Source organism: Balaenoptera borealis (genome assembly GCF_965194805.1).
Source record: "Balaenoptera borealis genome assembly, chromosome: 1".
In the NCBI taxonomy this organism is placed as follows: Eukaryota; Metazoa; Chordata; class Mammalia; order Artiodactyla; family Balaenopteridae; genus Balaenoptera; species Balaenoptera borealis.
Genome location: NC_138860.1, coordinates 119,259,747 through 119,281,129, shown reverse-complemented (window position 1 = coordinate 119,281,129; position 21,383 = coordinate 119,259,747). Strand labels below are relative to the sequence as shown.

The following is a 21,383-nucleotide window of genomic DNA, read 5'->3' as shown; positions in this document are numbered from 1 at the left end:
TAAGTACTTTTCAGGAAATAATAAAATCCTCCTTATTTTAAATTAGAAGCCCACATTTTATAAACTATAATAATCTTACTTAGATGTTCTCTGAATGTACTTTCCTTTAATGATATAACTGTAATTAAGCATACAAGCAAATGTGAATGCTCATCTTAGCCTATCTATGAATGTACTATCTGGTGAACACTGGTTTAAAAATCTTTAATTAAAAAAAATCTATTTCTCAATGTATCTCCATAGTATCTAATTTCATTATTCATGATTAGAAAATCCTAATAAAACTGGGAAGTTCTGTACAAATTAGGATAACTATACCTTAAGGCTGACTGAACAGTCAGAAATATAAGGATGTACCTTACTCCAACTTAGGTCCACCTTCATGATAAAAGCTACCTCAATTGGAGTTTCTAACATTATTATTGCCTTAAAGTGATAATATCACTAGTCAAAGTTAAATAGGGTGGCAATTTTTAAATACAAAATTCTTAGATCTTGGTTGTAAACTTCTGCTTCCTCTTCTTTGATGCTATTTTCATATATCATTGAGTTAAGTAAACAACTCAAATGGGGAAATCTGGAGGACATGTTTTCTACATAGATAAGGTAAAGTCAGAGTACTTTTCATGTTACTCAGTTTGGCTCAGGTTTAGTAACAAAACAGCCTATTCTAGGTATTTCTTAAAGTCAATACCACTTATCTTTTACTTTATTAATCTATCATTCCCTCCCGTTTGGGGATTAAGAAGGTTAACCCAAGGCCCAACCAAAGTCCTTTTTGGGTTCCTAAAGAAGGAAAGTCATAAAATAAGAGAAAGTAAAGGACCTTACAGGGACATGAAGCCCAGAGAAGTTGAGTGTCTAGAATAAGGTCATCTGATCTTCACTGCAGTATGCTCCTTTAACCTTTTTTTGGTGAAGGTTTATCTTCTTTGGTTCTTTGTTAAAATAAAACCTACCAGTCTTATTAGTATCCTCCTGTGTTCTGGTCTATGTTCTGATCTCCTTCTATGCAACTGCCCAAAACAGTTTTACCAACTGCTCCCCTCTGGGTCATGTCATACTGCATGCATTTCTGCCACTCTCCTAGAAAACCCTGTCTCCTAGGACAAGCTGAGATTGCCATTCCCTTTCCCTCGTCGTAGATTTACAGTACATATTTCCAAGTAAAAAATGAATGCTATCTGGGCCTATGCAGTCTGTCCTATATTATAAACTTTAAAATATTCTGTATCCTACATTTACCTTTTATCACATACAACTTTGGTTTCCTTGAATTTTAGAAGAAGATTTTTTTAAGAATCCATTTATCTTCTGTAGTAGTAATAGTAATAGTAGAAATAATAAAAGCATGCACTTACCATGTGTTAAATAATCATCTTAATCTCTCATGATAATCTGACTATCATCATCCCCAGTTTAGAGATGAGGAAACGAAGGCAAGTTAGGTTATGTAATTTACTCAAGTTAACATAACTGGAAGCAAGCAGAGCTGGGATTCAAACCCAGCTCTGCTTTCACAGCCTGGATGCTTACATCTCTAAGCTCTACTAGCAGATGAGACCAATCGTATCTAGTCTGAACTGGATCTAGTAGTTTTGTTAATGAAACGATGGAAGACGGGGAAAGCATCACAGATATTAAAGATCAGGGTTTTGCAATTCAATGTAATGACACATAACTGGCACTTAAGCAGACACTGCAGGGACTCTCAGAGATCTTTTAGTGTAGTCTACTTCATCATTCCATTAATGAAGGAACAGGGAGCCCAGTGATACTAAAACTCTCAGATCACATAGTTTGTTAGAACCTGGGCTTCTTCACATTTCTTTGTAGAGTTCTTTCCACTGTGATATATACAATGGTCAGTTCATCACAGGAATTTTTTATTTCCAAAAGCAAAAACTTGAACATTGGAACTCTGTTGTACAGAATATTTCTTGAAATAAGTTAAAATAAGATTTAAAAATCTTTCAGTTAAACATGATGTTTTTTTTTTTTTTTAAAGGAATTCCTTTATTTTTATTTTTTATTTATTTATTTTTGGCTGTGTTGGGTCTTCGTTTCTGTGCGAGGGCTTTCTCTAGTTGCGGCAAGCGGGGGCCACTCTTCATCGTGGTGCGCGGGCCTCTCACTATCGTGGCCTCTCTTGTTGCGGAGCACAAGCTCCAGACGCGCAGGCTCAGTAGTTGTGGCTCACGGGCCTAGTTGCTCCGCGGCACGTGGGATCTTCCCAGACCAGGGCTCGAACCCGTGTCCCCTGCATTGGCAGGCAGACTCTCAACCACTGCGCCACCAGGGAAGCCCAACATGATGTTATTTTAAAATATTCTAACCAGGGTGATTTTTCAATTTAATTCATCCTGTATTATGATAAGTGTGATTATTAAAAAATGTTAATTTGAAGGTCATATTTAAAAGCCTAGGCTTTGTTGATTACTAGATAATTAGTATAATAACTAGCCACTTAAGCTAAGCAAGCTACTTAATTATATTACAGAATTAGAAAACATTTAAAGAAATGGAGAGGGAAGCAATTTTACCTTACTAAATTTTGCTGCATATTTTCTACCTTCATTAAAATTCGGACCCCAGTCTGAGAGTGAATGTAGGCTTTCAACCTGAAATAAAAATGTCATATTAAAGGAAGCAAAACTGATTTTTAGTGTATTTTAAAACTGTGCCTATGGAAACTAAGCATCTATGAGTAGTTAATAATAATACTTAAAATTTATCTATCCAAGCACAGAAAAGGTGTTAAAGATATTTTCCAACCAAGGATCTGTTTTAAAAATTACCTTTCTTCTCTCTGTACAGATTAATCTTGCTAATCTATTTATTTTTAAAAAATGTATCCAATTTGGTGGCAGGTATTTTGTCTTATTGTTAAATATATGACCAGCGATAACAATTAGATTATCGGTAATAAGAGGAAAAGAAACTCAACTCTGGTAGCGGTCCCAAAGGCACCGCTTGATACGTGGCATGGATTTGTTTGAGTCTGGGCACCACTTTCTATGAAAAGTAGAAGATGAGATTTAACTAGAACTGAATCAGACACTTCAGAATCCACCCAGTTTCAAATTTTAACCAAACCAAGTATTCATAACCTAAGTAGGTATCACCCTGTGAAAAGAAATTCCTGCTCAGAAACACGAATAATTCACATATTAATAGTTTCCTTTCTTGAGTGCTGCTTACTATGTGCTAGACTCTGTACTAGAACTGTATATATGTAATTTTTTACAAGCTTCGTAACAACTCTATCTAGTAAACATCATCATTCTCATTTTAGTGATGGAAAAAATTAAGGTCCGGAAGTTAAGTAAGTTGGTTCCTGATCACATAGCTAATAAGGGACAGAATTAGCTATTCTAACCCAGATATTCATAACTGAATCTTTCCACTATGCTATGTTAACCATTTTTGTCCATGGTGTGTTTCTGGACAGGAGGCAGAGTGTGTATTACTCAGTTTTATGAAGACTTGGCTGAAATAGAATTTCCTGTCTTTAACTACTTGGAAACTCAATTTTCAGAGTTTTTAGTTCAACTGTGAAAGGCAGTTTAGTTTAAGGGGTAAGAGTACAGACTCTGACTCCAGACCGCCTGGATTTGAATCCTAGCTTCCCTACTTATTAGCTATATGAAGTCACTTAACCACTTTAAGGCTCAGTTTCCCCATCTGTAAAATAGATATAATGGCAATAATCTACCTTAAAGGGTTATTGTGAGGATTAAATGAATTAATACATTTATTATTATAAGCTTCAAAGAGTAGTATCTGGAATGCAGCAAACAGTGCTAAGTACTGCTGTTATTACTATAACCAAAATCCTCACCCAGAGAATCATCTCTGACTGACAAAGCCTTGAGTACACACCAAGGAAATGGGACAGAAAGTAAACAGTACGGAAACATTATACTCTAATAAAGATATGGCTTTATTTAATAAATATGCATATAGTAAATACCTCAACATTTTTAATAATTTCAGAAAGTTAAGATTTTTGAAACATACCTTTGACGAATTACAGGATCAGACTTTTCAGGATCAATGTAAGGTCTTAGGATTTCATTAACAGTTTTATCGTCTGGTACTCTTCCCAACAAAAACAAAAACAAAACTTATTACTTATAATTTTCTATTAAAGGTGTTAATTTAGAATTACTAAATATTGTGGCTTTAAAAAAATAACTGAACACGGACCTTTTATTTTAGTCTTGGCAAAATATAATATCCTTTTAAGCAAAAACTACTTAGGAAAAAAGCTCAAAAACACTTCTTGGACACATTTAACAAGTCTTAAAAATAATATTTTGAGAAGCACCCTATAAATCAATTATAAAAATACAAAGCCTCATTTAACACACTCCTGTGTTCAAAGATGAAAAGAAAGATATCACAGTGAAATAGATTTGAAAGTTGCAGAAATCAAAAATCTGAAAAAAAGGTTTCAGATGATGCTAGTTTCAGCGCATGTTCAAGTTTATTTATTCTAAATCATAAGACCAGGTTAAAAAATTGATACTACTCTCCCTGGAAACAAAGCTTTTTAGGTTTACCAAATCTCCTGTACGTATGTATGCACATTGTTTTATACTATAAAGCTGTAGAAACAAAATTAAGACACTGTTTTGAACCAGCAATTTTCCTTAATCATTTATACATATTCATATACACTACTGTGCTACATACCCCACCTGTAAAATATGAGTCCTTTCCCTGTCTTTAGTCTGGCATGCAACCTTAAATAGGAAAGTTCTTCCCTAAAATCCAAATGACAATTACAAAGAGAGGACATTTATGCATAATGTGAATATATGCTAAAGATATTATTTAAAAAGCAACTTAAAATTTTCCTAACCCAAGGAATCAAATAGTATATCACCATTCAAATTTTTAAATGACATTTGAAATGTTCATAATCTGAAAAAAGTAGGATAAAAAACTGTTATGCAAATTACTTCCAATTATGAGAATACATATATACATGTCTAAAATCATTTCTGAGGACACACTATGATGTTAATAGCAGCAATTTTATCATAGCAGAATTTTGGCTTATTTTTTGTTTCCTATATAACCACCTAGCTTAAGATTCTTCCTCTTGATTCAGCCCTCTTGATTCTCCCTGCATTGCTCTCCTTAACACCTGTCCCCATGCTGAAGTAAACACCATCGTGATTTCTGTGCTAATCATTTCCCTTAGAGTTCTACCACCACTAAAGGTATTCCTAAAAAGTATACTTTCATTTTTTTCATATTTACATACGGAAATCATACTCTGCATTCTTCCTTAACTTGTTTTTCTCATTCAACATTATGTTTGAGATTCATCCACATTGATATGTGTAGATGTAGTTCATTCATTTTCAGTGCTGTGTAGCATTGCATTGTATGAATATACCACACTTAGTTATCCAGTCTACTACTGACATCACATTTAAGTTAACAGTTTATTTCAAATATGGAGACAAAATGAAAACAAGTGAGTTCTTAACAGACAGTTGTGATACTATACCTTTTCTCTACATACACAGCTTGACTCTGTGGAAACTGGAGCTTCACATGCCAACAAAACTGTTGTTTTCTAAGACAGAAAATAATCATGTGGGGATCAAGGCAGACAACAAAAGTCTGAACAAAAAACTGATTTCTTGAATTTTTGTTTTCAGATAATAATTCTAAAAGTATTATTAGAATTTAACGTATTTTTTCTACTAAAAAATATTTTCTCTTTTCTAGGATTTTAGAGGCTATGTTTTTTAAACAATATACTTGCAAGAGGTTTTAAGAGGAAAAAAAATTAGGCAGAGCCGTTCGAAATTCCAAGGACTTCGCATTCTTGAATTAGAAGGCAATTTCTCATAGTTCGGGGGCTTCTGAGATCACTGTGTTACTGCTTGAAGTTTACAAATAAATTTCCTTGTGACTAAAAATAATGAGCTGAAGTCTCTGCCTGACTAGTCTGGAAATTAGGTGAATGAAGTATTGTCTGGTTGAGACCAGCTGGCTGCAGATACACTTCTGAGCCATGAGTACTTGCATTCAGTAGCAAAACAGGAGACAAGTTGGTTGCTAAGCAGAATGCACTCTGAGTTAGTCCCTTGGCTTTCAGTCTAAACTTTGGTTTGATAACAGGATCAACAGTAATAATTCACTAAGTGTGTGATTTTAGAAAAATAGCCATATGCTCTATTTAACATAGTGACACTAGACACCATTCCTTTTTAAAAAAATTTAATGCTCAAAATAGTCAATCCATTACAGAAATTTAAATGTCTTCACTACATGACCGTTTTACACGTTTTCCCTACTTAGAAGAAATTTCTAACAACCCATTGGCAAGTTAATTGCCAGCTGTATGTCCAAGCAATGGCTAGCATCTCCTACAAAACTATCCCTTAGCAGCAAGAGCCCAAAATCTAAAATAATTTTCTTTTAATACAATCTAGTAGAGTATCTCCCACCAAACATTTATATGATTTAAGCAAATTTTTGTCTGAGGACAACTAGCATAAAATCAAGTAAAAATCCTTCTATTAGGATAAGTAATCACAGATTTGGTTAATAACAAGACAGTTTTGAGCACTAGTTAGAGAAAAATATGCTTGATTATGCTTATGTTGATAGTGCCACTTACCACACAAGAAACAAGCATGTTAAGTTTAATATTTTTTTGGATAGAACAAAGTTGTAAAGCACCCTTTACTAATTTAAAGGTCAGATGTCTAAAATCTCAGAGGAAGAAACTTAAAAAAAAAAATCTGAATGCAAACCACAAAGTTACTGGTTTTAAACAAAGAATTCTTCTAAAATGAAACACCTTGCAATATTTGTTATCTGAGAAACAGGCATCGCATAGTATCACTATCAAGAGGCTGAGAGATACCACATTTCTCTCTTACTATGAAATAAACTGATTTTTTAATCTTAATGCACAATATGGTTTCTTTCTAAATATATTTGTTAAGTTACATGGGGAAGAAAAAAGTTTACCAACTTGTCATCTTGTGGAACTGTAAATCATACTCAATCACCCCAACCATTGCTTGAATAATTTCAAGAACCATTCACCTTTCTTAACATTCAGTAGACCCTAAATACCTTCAGAAAGTACTTAACATTCCAAAAACAAAGACAGAAAAGCCCTTGAAAATAATTTTATTTGCTGTAGTTAGTTGTGGTTATAAGGAAATCATTCATTACTTTTATTATATATACACTGCTAACTTATGACTATTATAAAAATCTTTCTATATTTGGCCTCAGTTCAAATATGAACAAATCTGAAAAGTACATTTAGTTTTAAAAAAATGTGATGTTGCAATATTTCAGAAACAAAAAGAGAATAAAAACATTCAATGTACCCATAGTCAGATTTAACCAACTTGTATATTGCCATATTTATATGCTTGAGATACTCTTCTTCTAAGAAATATAAGATTATTAGTATGGTTGATGAGTCTTTTTACTGTTCCTTCATCCAATTCTCTTCTCATCATCAGAGGTAACTACTATCCTGAGGTTGGGTGTTTATTTTTGCCATCCATGATTTTATATTTTATATATATATATATATATATATATATATATATATACACATAGCTATAAACAATACAGTATTTTGTGTGATATCAACATTTATTTCAGCGTTATACTCTAAATATCTTATGCCTTGCTTTTCATTTACATTATGCTTTGGAGATTTGTGACGATACATGTAAATTAGTTCATTAATTTTAACTGCTACATTGTATTCCATTGCATGAAGAATGCTAAAATCTATTTACCTACTCTCTACTGATAGACATTTATGATTGCTTCCAATTTTTTACCATTTGTTCTTGTTCTTCCATATTAAATCACAGTAAAGAAAAAAATAAAAGAATATCCTCAGGGATGGGACCATCATTTACCTTTACTGGTGCAAAGAACTAAAAGTTAACTTCATTGAAAAACTGCCTGTACTTTTTTACTCTATGGTAGTATAAGAGGCATTTGAGAACAGTAATGCAGAGTATAAGATTTAAGTGAGAGTGGACAAAGAGGATGAAGGGTGTTGTATAAAGAATTCCTGAAATGAGTGAGTTAATTATCTCTAAAGTAGGTCTTTAGTTTTCCTGAAATTGATGTGGTTCTGACACAGGCAACCAAATCTCTTCCTGAGTCTGAAAGAATTGAGTTTGTTTCTCATTTTTCGTAAGTATATATAGTGATATATGTCCCACTTAAAAAAACACATACATCAAAATCCCAACAACATTACTTATGAGGGGAACTCTGAGTCCCCCTCTTTTTTGCTTATAAGTTTTCTGAAAGGACAGACTTTGTAAAGGAAAAAATTAAAGTTAATAATGCTTCGGTGAGTATCTTTAGGCATATACGTAATTGTTTCTGTATTTTGGATTATTTTCTAAAGATAGATTCCAAGAAATAGAATCATTAGGATAAAGCTGGGTTTCTCAACCTCAGCAGTGCTGACATTTTGGACCAGATAATTCTATTATGGTTTGAGGGGTGGAGGTACATTGTCTTGTGCGCTGCAAGATGCTTTGCAGCATCCCAGGCCTCTAACCATGAGATGCCACCAGCAACACCCACTCCCTTAGTTGTGACAACCAAAAATGCTCCCAAATATTGCAAATGTCCTCCGGGAGGCAAAATCACTATTTCTGAGAACCACTGGGACAGAGGTTTAAACATTTATTATTGTTCTTAATGCATTAGGACTACTATTCCCTAAATTCAATAAAATGCTTTCAACTATAATAATGTCATTGTGTCCATGTCATATTTATCAACATTCTCAAGAATGGAAATACGGTACCCAGAATATTCTCGGTCACTTAGGCACCCCAAGGCACTATGTTTAGAGTTTGATAATAGACTGGTGAAGTAATGGTGGCAATCATTAAACCTAATGTTCCCTTCTGGACAACCTGATAAAGTAACAGAAAAACTGACCCCTTCTCTCTGAGTGCCACGAAACTGAAGTAACTATTCATGCACAGCAAAGCCTTTTCTCCTCCTCCCCCAAATATCAACACACACACACACACACATTCTCTCTCTCTCTCTCTCACACACACACACACACACACACACACACATTCTCTCTCTCTCACACACACACACCCCATGCATTCTCAATGGGGGCAGCATCACCCTAAAAAGGCTGAAAACTGGTTCTTAGGAGGGTAAAAAAAATCTTATATAGTATAATGGTTTGTGGCCCTTTAGAGGGCCCCTGTACATAAACAGATATATAGAGTATAACTGTGGTATCAAAATATCGGGGGGGGGGGCGCAATTTGACAGAAAATGTTTAAAAAGCCTCCTTGGGAGGCAATAATGAAAAAAAAGTTGAGAAATACTTACATGTACAAGTATTAAATGATGAAAATAAATATTTTTTATACTTGATTTTAGTGAGTTAATATAGGACACTTATTTAACAACTCTTGCTTACTAGATACTGTTAAGGATCATTTTCTCCCCCAGTTTCAAGAAAGTAATATGTGGATGAAGACACAAATTTGGGGGGGAAGTACTATACCTATATACTCAATTATTCTTCTGACTCATGACTTCGTATTTACAAGTATGAAGGATATGCCCCAAGCTTTTAACTATGGTTATTTCTTAACATTATGAAAGGACTTAATTCTTACTTTATGTGTCTGTATTAAATAAATTGTTGACATAATGACTGGCTAGTTTTTATAATCAGAAAAATCAAAGATGTTTTCAAGGGGAAGTGCAGGATGGTAGTCACAGAAAGGACAGGAATAATTTTAACATTCTTTTTAAACTTAAAAACATTTTATTATTGAAAGTGTTATTTTAAGGTGTTTCCTTTTTATCTCAGAAATTATTATCCAACCAGAACTGTCAAATGATTACTTATCTAATTATTTGACAGGTTCAAAGCTATGTTCCTCAAGAAATACGCTACGACTAAGAGTTACATATGGAGGCTGAATTCTAAGAACTAAGATTTCTAATACAAAGTTTAAATGAGCATGAATATTTTTGTTCCTAAAAAAAAAAATCACCAATTCTCATTCCATTCCATCACTGATTAACCAACATTTACTCAAAAAACACTTCTAAGGGCTTGCTAGGCATTAGGGATGCAAAGAGACTGAGGGGATGAGCCCGAAGCAGACCTCTTTTTAGGGCAGTGAGTCAACCACCAACCCACTGCGTTTTTTCTTCCAAATCACTGTGAGAAGCATATAGAGTTTCACATAAAAGAACCCTGTTCTTTATCGACACTGTACACAGAAAGGATATCCAATATACTGCAATGCCCAGAGGTAGGAGAGGGCAGAGATTAAGTGGACTCTGTTTGAAACCTACTCTTAACAAAATTTATTACTTCATGTGATCTTGAGCAAGAGACACATCTCTGTGCCTCCGGGTTCTCACAGTAAAATGGGGAGAACAGTATTTATATCATAGGATTAAATGAGTACATACACGTCAAGAGCTCAGAACACAATAATCAAAAATGCTAGTTACTATTTTTACCATTGTTATAATTTTACATTCAGTTTAATGTCCTGTGAGTTATGAAGCTTAGAACAGAAATACTGACAGGGCCTTTAACTTAAAATATTGTGCCATGAATTTATAACCAAACTCTACTTACATGGAATTCAGTGTTTATGAAACTGGACATGTGGGCTAATGCCAGATTATAAAGGGCTCTGAATGTTCTGCCAAACAATATGGATTTCATTCCATGGTTAGTGCACTACCAACAAAGGTTTTTAAAGAAGAGGGAAATGAGGGGCTTAGAAGGAGATCTCTCATCCTACTATTTAACTCTAATAACTGTTTCTAGAGTATATTCAGGACACTAACTTTTTAGCCCTTGTTTGTAGTTATTAAGGAAAGTATTTCCTACTACTTTTGAGAAGTTCACTGACATAGTGCAGTTTAAATATGCCTGAAATTTTTACTTATGATTTTTAAATACAGGTGACTCCATGAGGTAAGCTAAAGCTAGATTTTCCACAAGTCTGGTCTTCAGAGTACTATACCACTTATTAAGTTAGAAAAGCCTACAGGTTATGAAGACTACCAGTAGATCCTTTTACCAGAGAGCACTAGCAAGTAGCAATAACAATAGTTATCCCCTGGTATCCTGGGGGAATTGGTTCAGTCCTTCCCCACACTCTGCTGCACAGATACTAAAATTGAAGATGCTCAAGTCCTTTATATAAAATGGTGTAGTATTTGCATATAACCTACACACATCCTTACATATACTTTATTTTAAAAAAATTTATTTTTAAAAATATTTGATTAATTAATTAATTAATTTATATAGGTTGTGCCATGTGGGATCTTTTAGCTGTGGCATGCAGACTTCTTAGTTGCGGCATGCATGTGGGATCTAGTTCCCCAACCAGGGATCGAACCCGGGCGCCCTGCACTGGGAGTGCGGAGTCTTACCCACTTGACCACCAGGGAAGTCCCCTCACATATACTTTAAATCATCTCTAGATTGCTTATAATACCTAATACAACATAAATGCTATGTAAACAGTTGCTGGTGTGCAGCAAATTCAAGTTTTGCTTTTTGGAACCTTCTGGAGATATTTTTCCCCCCAAATATTTTCAATCTGTGGTTGACTGAATCTGTAGATGCAGAACCTGCAGATATAGAGGGCTGACTAGTTTATTAAGTGCCTTTTGAACGTCAGGTATTGTTCTAAATATTTTATACGTATTAATTTATTTCATTTTTGTAATTCTGTGGGATAAGTGCTACTATTTACAGATGAGAACATTAAGGTAGAGAGAAGTAAGTCACTCCTCCAACATGATTATTCAGCTGGAAGGTGGCAGAGCTGGGATTTGAACCCAGGCAGCAGATTAACTCTAGAGTCTATGCTCCAATCTAGTATACTATTATGAACTTTCCAGAAATGAAAGTTCAATAACAAGCCATGTATTTTTCTGTACTGATAATTCAGATGGATCTCAATTATATTTTATTTTAAATATTCGCCTCTGTATTTTAAAATCACTTTTAAGAGTTATAGTGGACATTTTGTCTCCTTGGCAACCGTTATCACCATCCTTATTCCTAATCCATAACCATATTTTGATGAATGGATCCCATCCCTGCCTCCAGGACTATACACTTAACTGGCTGGCTTAAGAAAATCACATCGTATATCCTCCTGGACACAACGGTTCAGGATTGGGCAGATGACCTAGGCGATCCACTCATGGTGAATTTCAGGTTTCCTGTTCAGTTATGCTGGGAAAGAAGCATTCCTAAATATTTACCTAAACTGTTATAAGGATTCAGCTGACACCATAGAAGATACAATGGAGAATCAGCAATAAACTGGGTCCTTGAGGATACAATTGAGTCATTGTACCTATTCACCCTGAAGTCCATCCAACCTCAGAACATTCAGTTATGAGAGCCAATAATACAGCCTATTTATAGCTCAAACCGGTTTGAACTGAATATTTTATTTCATGCAAAATAAAGCATCCTAACTGTTTGATACAAGGGATTAAATTTTTCTTTCTAGATGTCATCTTGCATTTCTAAGCAACGGAAAAGACAGACTAATCTGTATATTGTCAACTGTTATAAAATTTGGACACAGCAAATAATACCTGATGGAATTTCAGGAAAAAGGCATTTTGTTCCACTATGGCTTACGAAATCTTATTTTAACTTAAAGCAGAAGGAAAATCTACAAAAATGTGAAACCCTTCAAGAAAAAACAAATGTACAAAATATCTACATAATTCTTCACTCATAGGCATTTTATCTTTTGAAATGTATTTCAAGATCAAAATTTAAAGTTTCAAACATAAACGTAACTATACTTCATAAAAATAATCCATCTATTTTATTAGGATTGGTACCATAGTGTTTTTGGAAGAGTGAATACAAAGGATCTGTGTAGTTACTTAGCATGGATTAAAATTACTGGAACTGGGGAGAATGAAAACCATAATTTTATGTCTCACATCATTATGAAAATACTTTGAAAAGTTCCAGTTATATATTATATTTTGCTCTTTTAAAAATCAGTTTCACTACTACATGATAATAGGAAACAGGTTAAGTACGTGGTATTGGCTTCAGTAGACAGTATACTAAGAAAATGGATATAGTAGGTAAAGATCGAAATGGAAAAGTACATTTTGCTTCAAATAACTGTAAATACTTGAGCACTTAATAAAGCAGTTCTCCACTGGGAGTGGCATCAATCTCATTTGGAAGTGGCTAGGCAGTTTTGATTGTTCCAAGGCTGGGAAGCACTTTAGGCATATAGTGGGCGGGGACCAGAAATGCTAACCTTCCTGTAATGCACGGGACAGTCCCACACAACAAAAATTGTCCTGTTCAAAATGCCAATTGAGCCCCTACTAAGAAACACCAGAACACAGAAAGGATAGCAGATATGTGCATAACAAAAACTGAATACCAGCACTAAATGCCAGCATCTGTTTCACATTAACTTTGGAGAAAATATGTACTATAGGAACTCTGGCAAAGGCGAAATAATGGAGAAGATGAGCTACCATGTGTACTTTCACAGATGTCTAGGAAATATGAAAGGGGAAGACGCTCTAGGATTAAGAATATAACCAGCCTGGGTACATTTAGTTGAATACATTAGGAAATCAGGTGGGGACAACTATGAAGATCCACTATTTAGTATGGATCCCTTAGAGGAACAGGAACATATTCTGCTTAAAGTATGACTCTATCTCAACTCCCTGGCTTGGCATATAAGGTCCTGCAAGGCCCAGCCCCAGTGGGGCTCTCTCCAGTCTTATCCCCTACCACTTCCCAACTCCCACCCTAGTTTCTAGATATACCAGACTACTTACATTGTCTTCAATTTGCTACTCTTTTTGCATCTGATATTCTCACCATAAGACTATCCTTCCCCCTGTCTGGATAAAACCCTAGACTTAAAAACTCCTCCTTGTCCTTCAATAATTTGCTCAAATTCTATCTTCTCTTGGGAGGACTTTCCAGTCCCCAGCTCTTAAGGAATAACACTTCCCCAAGGCTGGGGCACTGAGCCCTCCTTTGTGCTCCCACAACGCTCCATGTATCTTCCATCAGAGCATTCACCACACTACGTTATGAGAGCTTGCTGTCTTGTCTTCCCACTGAACTACTTGAGAAGAAGGACAGTGACTTACTGGCATATAGGTCAGTGGTTTTCAGGTAGAGATAAACGTAAGAATCACCTAGTGCCTTTTTTTTTTAAATTAAAGACAAATTTTTTTTAGAGCCCTTTAGGTGCACAGCAAAATCAAGAGGAAGGTACAGAGATTTCCCATATATCCTCTGCCCCTACATATGCACAGCCTCATCTGGTTCTTTTATAATGTAAAGATACCTAAGCTCTACCCTAGGCTCAATGACTTAGGAATTCTGTTGGTCAGGCCCAGGTATCTGCATTTTGAAATTGTCCCAGTTAATTCTGATGTATACTCTAGATTGAAAACCATTTACACAAAACTGGCACATTATTGTCCGCATCTTACAAATAAGGAAATGGGCACAGAGAGGTAAATAACTTGCCAAGAAAACTCCCTTACACGTAAAAATTAAATTTTGTCATGTTTAATACAAAATAAACATTTGAAAATTATTAAATATATTATTATTCCTCTTTTAAAAAGTAAAGACACTGAGGAAGACCCTTCATTATTTTGGGTAATGAGGAATACTTGAAAGAGATATTTCCAACTGCCTGAAAAGTAGCCATTTGAAATGGGGGGGGGGGGATAAAGAAAGGAAGGTAATTTTAGGCCATGGAATAGAGTACAACACTTGAGAGCTTCAGGCAGTCCCTCCAAAGCCACATGAGATGACAGATTTCACCTACTGGCAATTCTGCCTATGACCAGTGAAGGTATCTCTGAGCTAATGACTCCTGTGGGTACAAGAAGCATTAAAAGATTCTGAGCAGGCGACCATCATACTAAAAACATGCTTTAGGAAGATGTATCTGGCATCAGTGTATAAGAGTGACTGAGGTGAGAAGACACTGAAGGTAGGGAGAGCTCTTAGAAGTTCCCCAATAGTCCCAGGTGAGACAAGATGGGCCTGAATGGGAGAAGACAGCTGATAGATGCTGCAGTGAAAGAAGTGGAAAGGGACTCATTCCTGAGGCATATCATGAAGAAGCAGACTTGGTGACCGAGGAAGGACTTCCCTAACTGAACCAGTATGGGGACCCTGATATGATCAAGAATGTTTGGTTTCCATTTGTATGAATGCTGGCTAATTGTTGCTGTGGAAAGATATACCCTCTGTGATGCTGTGGCATAACGACCTCCTACTTACCGCTGTCTACATGGCCCCAGTAAGGAAATACCTGATTGACTGAGGAACCATTAGAAAACCAGTGTGAAAGAATAGAAGTGTAAAGTCCTTGCTGTTGCTTTGAAATTTTTTCATCAGACTGTATCAAAGCAGTTATCGGAGAGAAACCATAGAGCTAATCATTTTTAATTAGTTAACAAGTTTATACTGAGCACCTATTATGTAATCCCCCCAAATCTACCTCTCACCATGACCACAACTGTTAAATCCATTTCATTTTCCTTTGCTCTTTTCTAAAGTTAGTTTGCAACAAAGTACAAACCTATACTACTTATAAGACACCATACTCCCCCAAAAAAACTAAACCCACAAAAACAAAACCAAAAAACCTGTGCTTTAAGAAATGTATCGCCACATAATTGTTTAAAGAAAAAAGTGCTACTGACATTAATACAGAGGTGGATAGGTATATCATCGCAATAAAATTTGAATGCTGTAATTTTACCCAAAGAGCAAAAAGTAATTAAAAAATTTTTTTTATTGAAGTAGAGTTGATTTACAATGCCGTGCCAATCTCTGCTGTACAGCAAAGTGACTCAGTTACACACATATAGACGTTCTTACAAAAAGTAATTTTAAGAATCTATAAAAGGTTATTTCTTTACAAGAGAGACATCTAGTGGCTAGCTTCTAAAATAGGACTGGAGCTCAGATAGTAATTCACACTGTTGTTTAATAATGGGCACAATTCTACTATCTTAATACTCTAGGTTTAAGAGAGACCCCTAGACAGAGAGCCTAAGAACTCTGGGCCAAAAGGAAGATAGCAACTCAGTTCTAAGCTGACAGTTGTAAAGGAATGAAGAAGGACTGGGCTGCTTAGAAATGAGGGTCGAGGTCATGTGGAGACAAACTGCCAGGAGATGAAGGTCAAAAGTTGGGTCCATTCCTAGGGAATGGGAGGTCAGACCACACAAGAGAGTACATGCCTGGCGTTAAGCTAAAGATATTATTGGGGAGGAGTCTCTCAATCCAATTCTTTTTTCCAAATGACAAGTCAAACTATATTCCCCCTCACTGCTGAATCCTCAGACCCAAATAGCCAGGAAAATAAAATGAGGGACTTAAGTAACCAAATGAGATGTGATATTCAAACACAACCAAGATAATCTCCAGGTTTGCTATCCATGGCTTTCTGTAGCAAAACACTAAAACACAACTGAAAAGATGCAGCCATGGATAAAAACATAGAATTTTATATGACAGTATCAGAATACTTTTCAAAGACTATTGAATATATTTACAACTCAAAATGTATCATGGTCCTGCCCACATCCATCAATATCTTTTAAAATTATTTTAAAAATTCATTTATTTATTCTTAAAATAAGTATTACATGCACATGGTCTAAAATTCAAAAAAGGTACAAAAGGGCATGTAATTCCCATCCCTGTCGCCCTCTACCCAATTTCCCTCCCATAAGATAACTACTATTAATAGTTTATAATATAAGTATATACAGATATAACCTTTACTTTTCACACAATGGTAGCACACAATGAACACAGTTCTGTATCTATCTTTATGCACTTAGTATTTCTGGCAACCATTCCATATTCATACATTTAGAGCTGCTGAATTTTTTCCCCATTTTAAAGGCGTACCATAATTTATTTAAGCAGTCCACTATTGATGGATATTTAGATTCATACTACTCTTTTGCTATTACAAACAATGTTGCACTGAATATCCTTGTACATATTTCATTTTCCATATGTATGGTTATATATATCAGATAAATTCCTAAAAGTAGAATTGTTAGGTGAACAAGTAATTATCATGCCTTCCTGATCCATCTGTCTTCGACAACTGACCTTCCCTTTGTTTGGGGCCACTATTTATTTTAAGCAATTAGGGCAACTTGGCAGAGAAGATCATCTGAAAACTCTCTCAAGGCACACAATAAGAAACCCTGGAGAAATACAGCAAACATACTGAGCTCATCAAAAAGTATGAAAAATTTTCAGGGGCCAAAAGGAAGCAGGAACTAAAAACCATAGTGGAATATGGAAGCTACACCTGCTCTGGAGGCCTTTGCCTCCAAGTAATCAAGAGGCTTGGTAACCAAAAGGCTTATGTTTCAACAGCCACTGCGGGACATGAGACAAGATACTGATCTCACGTAAGCTGGAGACCTCAAACTGAGATCACTGCATAAAACTATGCAGTGAAAGAGTGAACCAGAAAAATTCTGGCAACCAGCAAAGGGAGACAATGAGGAAACCTGTCCACCTCAGCTTGAGGTCTAGGGAGAGAGAAAGGTATAGGAGGTCGGGGAAAGGTTTCAATTGAGAATGAATAACTATCGACTCCTCAAATGGGTTTGGGGTTCAAATTACTACCAGCAGTATAGTCTGATAAACTTCAGACTAAGAAATTAAAGAGGGTCCTGGATTGGTTCGATGGGTATCTGGCATAAGCAAACGCATACCACCTCCTACATGAACTTGAGTTCACAATTACATTTTAGAAAACAATAAGGAAACAAGCCATCAAAATGAAGAGTCAGCAGAAACAGCAGACAGCAGTAACAAATTTCCAAGAAATTCAGACAGAATTATTTACACAAATAACAAATGCACTAAATTATTGAATAAAAAGGGAGGTTAAAACATGAGAAAGGAATACATTCTACCTAAAAGACCAGATAGATTTGGGAAAGGAACAGAACTTCTAGAAATGAAAAGTGTAACTGAAACAAACAAACAAAAAGCCCATGGGCTAAAGATCAGATTAATTAGACACAGCTAAGGAGGGAAAGTGACTTGGTTGATACACCTGAATGAATTACCCAGAATGTAGGTAAGACGGACAAAGAAATAAAAAATTAAGATAATGTATTAGAATTTTCCAGAATTATGCAGAAAGCAGAGCAAATCCAAAGGAAGATAAATCACCCCAAAGACAAAAGTGAAGAACTTAAAAGCAACTGACATAGAAAGATTGTATAAAACATCAGTGTTCTCAAAAATGGCAAAAGAAGTGAGAAAACAGTGGAATAAATAAACTGAAGTACTAAAATAAATGTCAACTTGAGATACTTCATATTCAGCTAAACCATCATTCAAAAGTAAGGGTGACCTATATGATTCATATATATGAAATTTTAAAACAGGCAAAATTCATCTTCAGGGTGAAAATTAGAATAGGTTATCTGAGGAGGAGAGGAGATAACTAGGAAAAACCTTTCTTGGGTGATGGTAATATTTTATATATTTACAGGGACTGGGTTATACTGGTATATGCATTTGTCAAAACTCAACAAATATACACTTAAGATTTGTGCATTTCATTGCCTGTAAATTTTACATCAATAGGAAAAGTGAGCTTCATATCTTTCAGACAACTATTTAAACTCCAACATTATTTTTTCACTGAACATACTCAATATCATGGATATCATTCCATGACAATACTTCTGTATCTAATTGTTTTTGTTTAATGGTTGCATAGAATTCCACTGTATGAAGGCATCATTATTAACTTAGCTCAGCCCAATACTGAGGGATACTCGAAGCTGTTGCCAGTTTTTACACTATTAAAAACAATGTTGCAATATATATACATGTACATATATCTCTGTGAACTGTACTAATATATTTGAGGCTAAATTCCTTGAGTAGGCAGGTATAACATTTTTAGAAATATTGTCTTCTAAAATGACTCCTAAGTTTTTACTCTCAAGAACAGTGGAAGAAGAAAATGGTCTGGCTAGCTCATACCTTCACTATATTAGATATTGTTAATATATGACTGTCAGACACATATTGTGTGTGTGCGTGTGTGTGTGTATGTATATATATACATCTTTCTATGACCTTCTATTCTTATCCTTTGCCCCTTTTCCTAATTAGTTACTAGTTTTTTTAATTAATGCATAAGCACTGTCATATATGTTTAAAGATTTTTTTTGGAAGCGGGTCTGGTAGTCTTTTGGTTTTATTATGGTCTTTTTTGGCCAATTTTTAAAAAAAATTATGTAAATTTAGTTTTTTTCCTTTATGGCTTTGGATGGGATGTTCCTCTCTTCAAAATTATGAAAATATTCCCATATTTTTAATTTCATTTTAAGTTTAAGATTTTACTAACATAATGTTGTAGGTCACTTATTCTTCAAAAATAAACTTATTCGTAGAAAAAGAGATCAGATTTCTGGTTACCAGAGAGAGGGGAGGAGGAGGGGGAATTGGACAAAGGTAGTCAAAAGGTACAAACTTCCAGTTATAAGATAAATAAATACTAGGGATGGAATATACAACATGGTAAATATAATCAACACTGTTGTGTGTTATGTATGAAAGTTGTTCAGAGAGTAAATCCAAGCACTCTCATCACAAGAAAAAAATTTTTTTTCTATTTCTTTAATTTTGTATCTATGAGATGACAGATGTTCATGAAAATTATTGTGATAATCACTTCATGATATATGTAAATCAAATCACTATGCTGTACACCTTACACTTATACAGTGCTGTATGTCAATTATATCTCAATAAAACGGGAAGAAAAAGATTTTAATTCCACCTGGAAGTTCTCGTAAAAAAACTGTCAAATGGCAAGCAGTCTCAACCCCATTTATTGAATAAGTCATTCTCTGTATTAATTTGACATACTATCTGATCATATACTAGAGTGCCAAATAGCCTCATGTCTATTTTCTGTTATCTGAACTGTTTATTTCTACGTCAACACCATAAAACTTTACTAAAATTTCATACATTTTAATGAGTCCAGCCTTATTACTCTTTCTTTTCCCAGGTTTCTCCTGGTGCTTCTCCCATGTTTACTCTTCCAAATGAACTTAAGTCATTTTATCATGAATCCTTTCCTTCTCCAAAAAAAAAATTAAAAAATCCGAAATCAAAACCAAACAAAATCCCATTAATATTTTCGTTGGGATCATATCAGATTTAAAGATCATTCATTTAAGAAATAAATGTTATTTCTATAATATTGAGTCTCTTAATAACATGGTCCTTTCCCCCCATTTGTTCAACTCTTTTAAGCCATTCAGTAGAATTTAAGTTTTCTTCATAGAGATCTTTCATATTTCTTTCAACAGTTTTTGATTAGCATTGGGTGAAAGTAAACATCAAGTTACATGCCCTACGGAAGAGATGAGGCAGAGAAGTTACCTTTGAAAGAGTCACAATTTAAAAGAAGTAGTTTGGGATCTGCTATAAAATAAGTAGGGGAGCCTTATATTGCACACATTTCCTTACCAAGCTCCTCTATTTTTAACAGAGAATGTCTTTTTCGTATTGGCTCAACTTATTCTTAATATAAGCATCCCTTAACTTTTTTTTGTTCATTAAAGTTATCCATTATGACGTTCCAGCAAATTCACCAGTCCTCTAAAATTTGTTGCTATTGATATTAAATACGCTTTTGACATCACAGGCTGGTTAGTGTTATATCCCACTTTGACTATAAAATGAAAATTATGGTTCCTAGTCTTAGAAAAATTCACATATCACATAATTTTGCATATGATTTTAGGAGATTTGAAGTCATACTAGTCAAAAACTCCTACCATAAAGGATGCCTGGCTTAAAATGAACCTATGATTCTAAGGTACCTAATGCACTTGCTACCACATAACCTGCTGTTAGTCCTACAGAGGTAATTCAAGCACAATGTACTTTAGTCACACTTCATATGGGGCTATTTAATTGTTTTTAAAAAATGTTTTATTTTCAAGTAATTTCAAACTTTACAGAAAAGTTACAAAAACACCACAAAGAATTCTTCACTCAGAATGCTCAAAAGTTACCACTGGAACGTTTAATTTTTCTTTTTTTTTTAACATCTTTATTGGAGTATAATTGCTTTATAATGTGTTAGTCTCTGCTGTATAACAAAGTGAATCAGCTATGTGCATACATATATCCCCATAGCCCCTCCCTCTTGCATCTCCCTCCCACCCTCCCTATCCCACACCTCTAGGTGGTCACAAAGCACTGAGTTGATCTCCCCGTGCAATGC

General features: G+C 34.9%; 1 protein-coding gene across 1 annotated transcript in view; it reads right to left on the bottom strand.

Annotated features, from left to right (window-relative positions):
- The window catches only part of ZNHIT6 (zinc finger HIT-type containing 6), a 58,417-nt gene that overhangs the window by 22,047 nt on the left and 14,987 nt on the right, over window positions 1-21,383 (bottom strand). Inside the window, exons 6-8 of the mRNA XM_082408549.1 lie at window positions 5,525-5,593; window positions 4,021-4,101; window positions 2,544-2,621 (exon numbers count right to left, since the gene is read on the bottom strand). Of these exons, the coding sequence (XP_082264675.1) occupies window positions 2,544-2,621; window positions 4,021-4,101; window positions 5,525-5,593 (228 nt within the window). The remainder of the gene's footprint in view (window positions 1-2,543; window positions 2,622-4,020; window positions 4,102-5,524; window positions 5,594-21,383) is intronic.